The 4,113-nt window shown below is 31.7% G+C and overlaps 1 protein-coding gene across 1 annotated transcript; it reads left to right on the top strand.

Annotated features, from left to right (window-relative positions):
• The first annotated feature begins 1,683 nt into the window (after window positions 1-1,683).
• LOC102579911 (U-box domain-containing protein 9) lies at window positions 1,684-3,909 on the top strand. Its single transcript, XM_006361260.2, has 2 exons — window positions 1,684-2,207; window positions 2,642-3,909. The coding sequence occupies exons 1-2, from the start codon at window positions 1,938-1,940 to the stop codon at window positions 3,719-3,721; spliced, it is 1,350 nt and encodes a 449-aa protein (XP_006361322.1). The 5' UTR covers window positions 1,684-1,937; the 3' UTR covers window positions 3,722-3,909.
• Window positions 3,910-4,113: the final 204 nt, after the last annotated feature.

Consider the following 4,113-nt stretch of genomic DNA (forward strand, 5'->3'; position numbering starts at 1 on the left):
CTTTAGAAAATTAGTGCTTACACAACTGTTTTTAGAATAGTACGGCAAAATTTAGTGTGAGAATTAATTCTTCTGATCCTCTTTAAGCGAAATTGGTACATAGTACTCTTTATCCTTTTGTTAAGTAAAATTACTTTAATATATATTCCAAATTTTATACTCCTCTTGAAGCTTGTTTGACATTACTGTTAAAAATAACTTATTTTTAGAAGCACTTTTTTAAAATGGCTTTTCAAAAAAATATTTTTGATAAAAAATAAATCATTTGTGTTTGGCTAATTCATTTGAAAAATATTTTTTATAAGCAAATTGCGTTTGACTGATCTATTTTAAAAAGTGTTTTCGACAGTAAAATTGCAAAAAAGGGCAACTATTAATGTACACTAATATTAAAATTATTTTATAGAGAGAAACTATTTTATATATGTATTATAAAAAAATAATTAAATTTTTATTTTTATTAAATGAAAATGTACATGTTTAAATTTTTAATCATATTATACCTTTTTTGGGAGGCTAAAATCTATAATTGTTTTTTTTTCTTTTTTCTAATCTTATATTGTTGTTACCTTTTTTCTAATTCTGCAAAATAATACATAAAATAATATATAACATATAAATATATAAACATAAAATAAAATTATCAAATTTATTATATAAAAATAAAAAGTAAAATTCTTAAATGAAATTTAACCAAACTCGTGAAATATGCTAATTAATTAATATGAACTATATTGGTAAGTATGTATATATGAAAAGGATATTTTAATTTTGAAAAAAAAAATTGTTTCTGCTTCTGCTTTTTTTAAAAGCAGAATTTTAGCTTCTTCCCAACAGCAAAAAAAATGTTTTTGCTTCCATTTAAAAATATTTTTGTTGATTTGTCAAACACTTAATTTTTCAACTAAAGTGTTTATTGCTCAAACCAAGTACTTCTCGCATCCCAACAATAATGCCAAACAGACTCTTAGTTTAATTTATTCATTTTAATCCAGTTTGACGTAAAATTTAGAAAAGCAAACACATTTTTGAATCATGATCTAAAACTAAAGATATGCATTACATATTAAAATATTTTATAATTTTGAATATATTACATAAAATATCAAAATAAATACATCACGTAAAATATCAAAATTATCAATCACAATAAATCATCAAAAAAAACACCAAAAAAAAATTTCAACTCTCAACAAATATTACAAAATTAAATCTTTGAAATTTAAAATTATATATTTGAGCATGCATTCTAAAAGAAAAATTAGGAAAAAGTGTCAAAATATAATCTGGTCAAATTTCATATCATAATTAAATAAATATTTTTAAAATCTAGATTAGAATATCAATGCAGTTTATTTTGAAAAAAAAATTAGTTAAATAAATTGCAGAAATTTGAAATTTGAAATACATTTTATTTAAGAAAAAATTGAATTTTGTGAGAAAAAGTTTCAAAATATAATCTGGTCAAATTTTATAATTAAAAATTTTTTTTAAAAAATTGATGATGTTTATCTTGAAAATAAATAGGGAAAAAGAAAGATATGTGGAAAGAGGTAGAAAGAAAGAGGAGAGCGCAGGGGAAGGCAGAAAGAGTGGATGCTGACGAGTCCATCATAAGACTCTTCCGCGTAGCTGCCAGCTGTCAGGCCACGGATTCCCCTGATATGGACCCCACTTACATACACACACACACACACTTATTAGATGACATAACCTACTTCTACCCCCAAAATCCCCAAATATCTATTCTTACGCTATACTCCTCCTCCCTCTCTCCCTCTCTGCCTCTCTGTATCTGTATGTAGAGAGAGAAACTAAGAGTTGTGTGTTGTGGCGATGAAATTGGAATAGAGAAACTAGTGTTTACATTCTGAAATGTTGTTTTGTTTGTAACGGATCCATCCATCTCTTTCACAGATTTGATTTTTGTTATTTCAATGGCGAAGACTGGTGTTGTTGAAGGAGATCCACTTACGGTTAAAGAGATGGAGTTGAAAAGGGAGTTGCAGAGATTAGTTAAGGCCATTTTGTCTCAAGAGGAGATTAATGTTGATGCTATTGATAAAACCCAGCAAATCCTTCTTGCTTTGAAGGAATTAAAACTTAAACGACGTTCATCCTCTTTCGATCTTCCTTTTCCTGAGGAATTTCGATGTCCGCTTTCTAAACAACTTATGAGAGATCCTGTCATGCTTGCCTCCGGTCAGGTTAGTACATTCATCACCACAATTTTAATATATGATTTTTTTTTTTAAAAAAAATTGTTCGGTGTGTTTGATTGATTGATTTTTGGAGGTTTGTGGAATTGTGGTGGGTTTGGTAGATTGAACTTGGAAGGGGTAATTCCTTTCAATTTTTCCATCATTGTAATGAATTGGGGGTGGGGGTTGTACATGGGTTACTGTTAATTACATGATATCTGCTTAATTAGTGTTGTTGTGAGTGTCAATTATAAGGTACAACAGTGTGTATTAATCTTTCTTTTTGATTTATCGTTACAATGCTCCCTTAATTCAGTTCTCATAGAGCACATGTAAATCCTGTTAAGTGTTTCTGTAATTTTCAAGATTCATCTACTGTTCTCTGTGTTTTAGTTAGTTTTGAGACACATTTGGCTGATATATTGTTGATATTTTTGCAGACTTATGATAGACCCTTCATTCAGAAATGGTTAAAAGCTGGGAATAGGACGTGCCCTCAAACACAACAAGTACTTTCACATACAATTCTTACACCTAATCACTTGATTCGGGATATGATATCGCAATGGTGTAAAAATAATGGGATTCAAATGCCAGACTCTGTTCAGTTTTTGAATGATGAAGGGTTGACTGAAGCTGACCGTGATTTGTTCTTGTCGTTGCTTGAGAAGATGTCTTCAACGTTATCTGATCAAAAGGTTGCTGCAAGAGAATTACGTTTGTTAACGAAGAAAATGCCTTCCTTTCGGTCACTATTTGGAGAATCTGCTGATGCAATTCCTCAACTTGTTCGTCCCCTATCTCAAAGCAACAGCAATGTTAATCCAAATCTCCAGGAAGACATAATCACAACACTTTTGAATCTTTCCATCCATGACAACAATAAGAAGCTTGTCGCGGAGACTCCAAAGGTTATTCCACTTCTTGTGGATGCATTAAGGTCAGGAACAATTGAAACAAGGAGCAATGCAGCAGCTGCACTTTTTACATTATCTGCGCTTGATTCTAATAAAGAGCTTATAGGAAAATCTGGTGCCCTGAAACCACTGGTTGAACTTCTAGATGAAGGGAACCCAGTCGCAATGAAGGATGTTGCTTCAGCTCTTTTTAGTCTATGCATTATTCAGGACAATAAGGCGAGAGCGGTTAGAGATGGTGCTGTGAGGGCTATACTGAAAAAGATTATGAGTAACGTGCACGTCGATGAGTTACTAGCTATACTAGCTATGCTATCAAATAATCAAAAGGCAGTTGAGGAGATGGGAGACCTTGGGGCGGTTACATGTCTGCTTAATATAATAAGGGAGACCTCGTGTGCTCGCAGCAAGGAGAATTGTATTGCAGTCCTTTATACAATCTGTTACAGTGATCGAACCAAGTGGAAGACATTAAGGGATGAGGAGAAAACGTATGGGACAATCTCTCAACTTGCTCAAAATGGTACAGCAAGAGCCAAGAGAAAGGCTAATGGTATTCTTGACAGACTGAACAGGGCTATCAATCTTACTCATACTGCATAAAAGAAGCCAGCAGTTTGAAGAACAAAATGTGTAAATTCTGTTCAATCTTTGCCCTCTTTCCTTTCATAAAAAGTATTTGAGGCATGTTGTGGTTCGTTTGCAACCTTACATTTTGTACATTCTATCTGAGATTTACAAGTAATAGTGATTGTGAATAATTTATTATGAAGGAGTTTTCGTAAAAGTAAGATCCATGGTGTTTTTACTCTTTTAGTTGGATTACGTGGGACATGGTTGGTCTAGGCTATGTTGCTTGGACTCTGATTGTTCAAAGTGGTGTTATTTTTGGAGAATCTGACATAGAAAGTGAAGAGTCTGGTATAGGTGATTGATATGTAGTAGTAGAAGAATTAGTGAAGTAATAAGAAAGAAGAAATAATTGTTGCACATGG

This window comes from Solanum tuberosum, unplaced genomic scaffold (genome assembly GCF_000226075.1).
Source record: "Solanum tuberosum cultivar DM 1-3 516 R44 unplaced genomic scaffold, SolTub_3.0 scf00326, whole genome shotgun sequence".
NCBI lineage: Eukaryota > Viridiplantae > Streptophyta > Magnoliopsida > Solanales > Solanaceae > Solanum > Solanum tuberosum.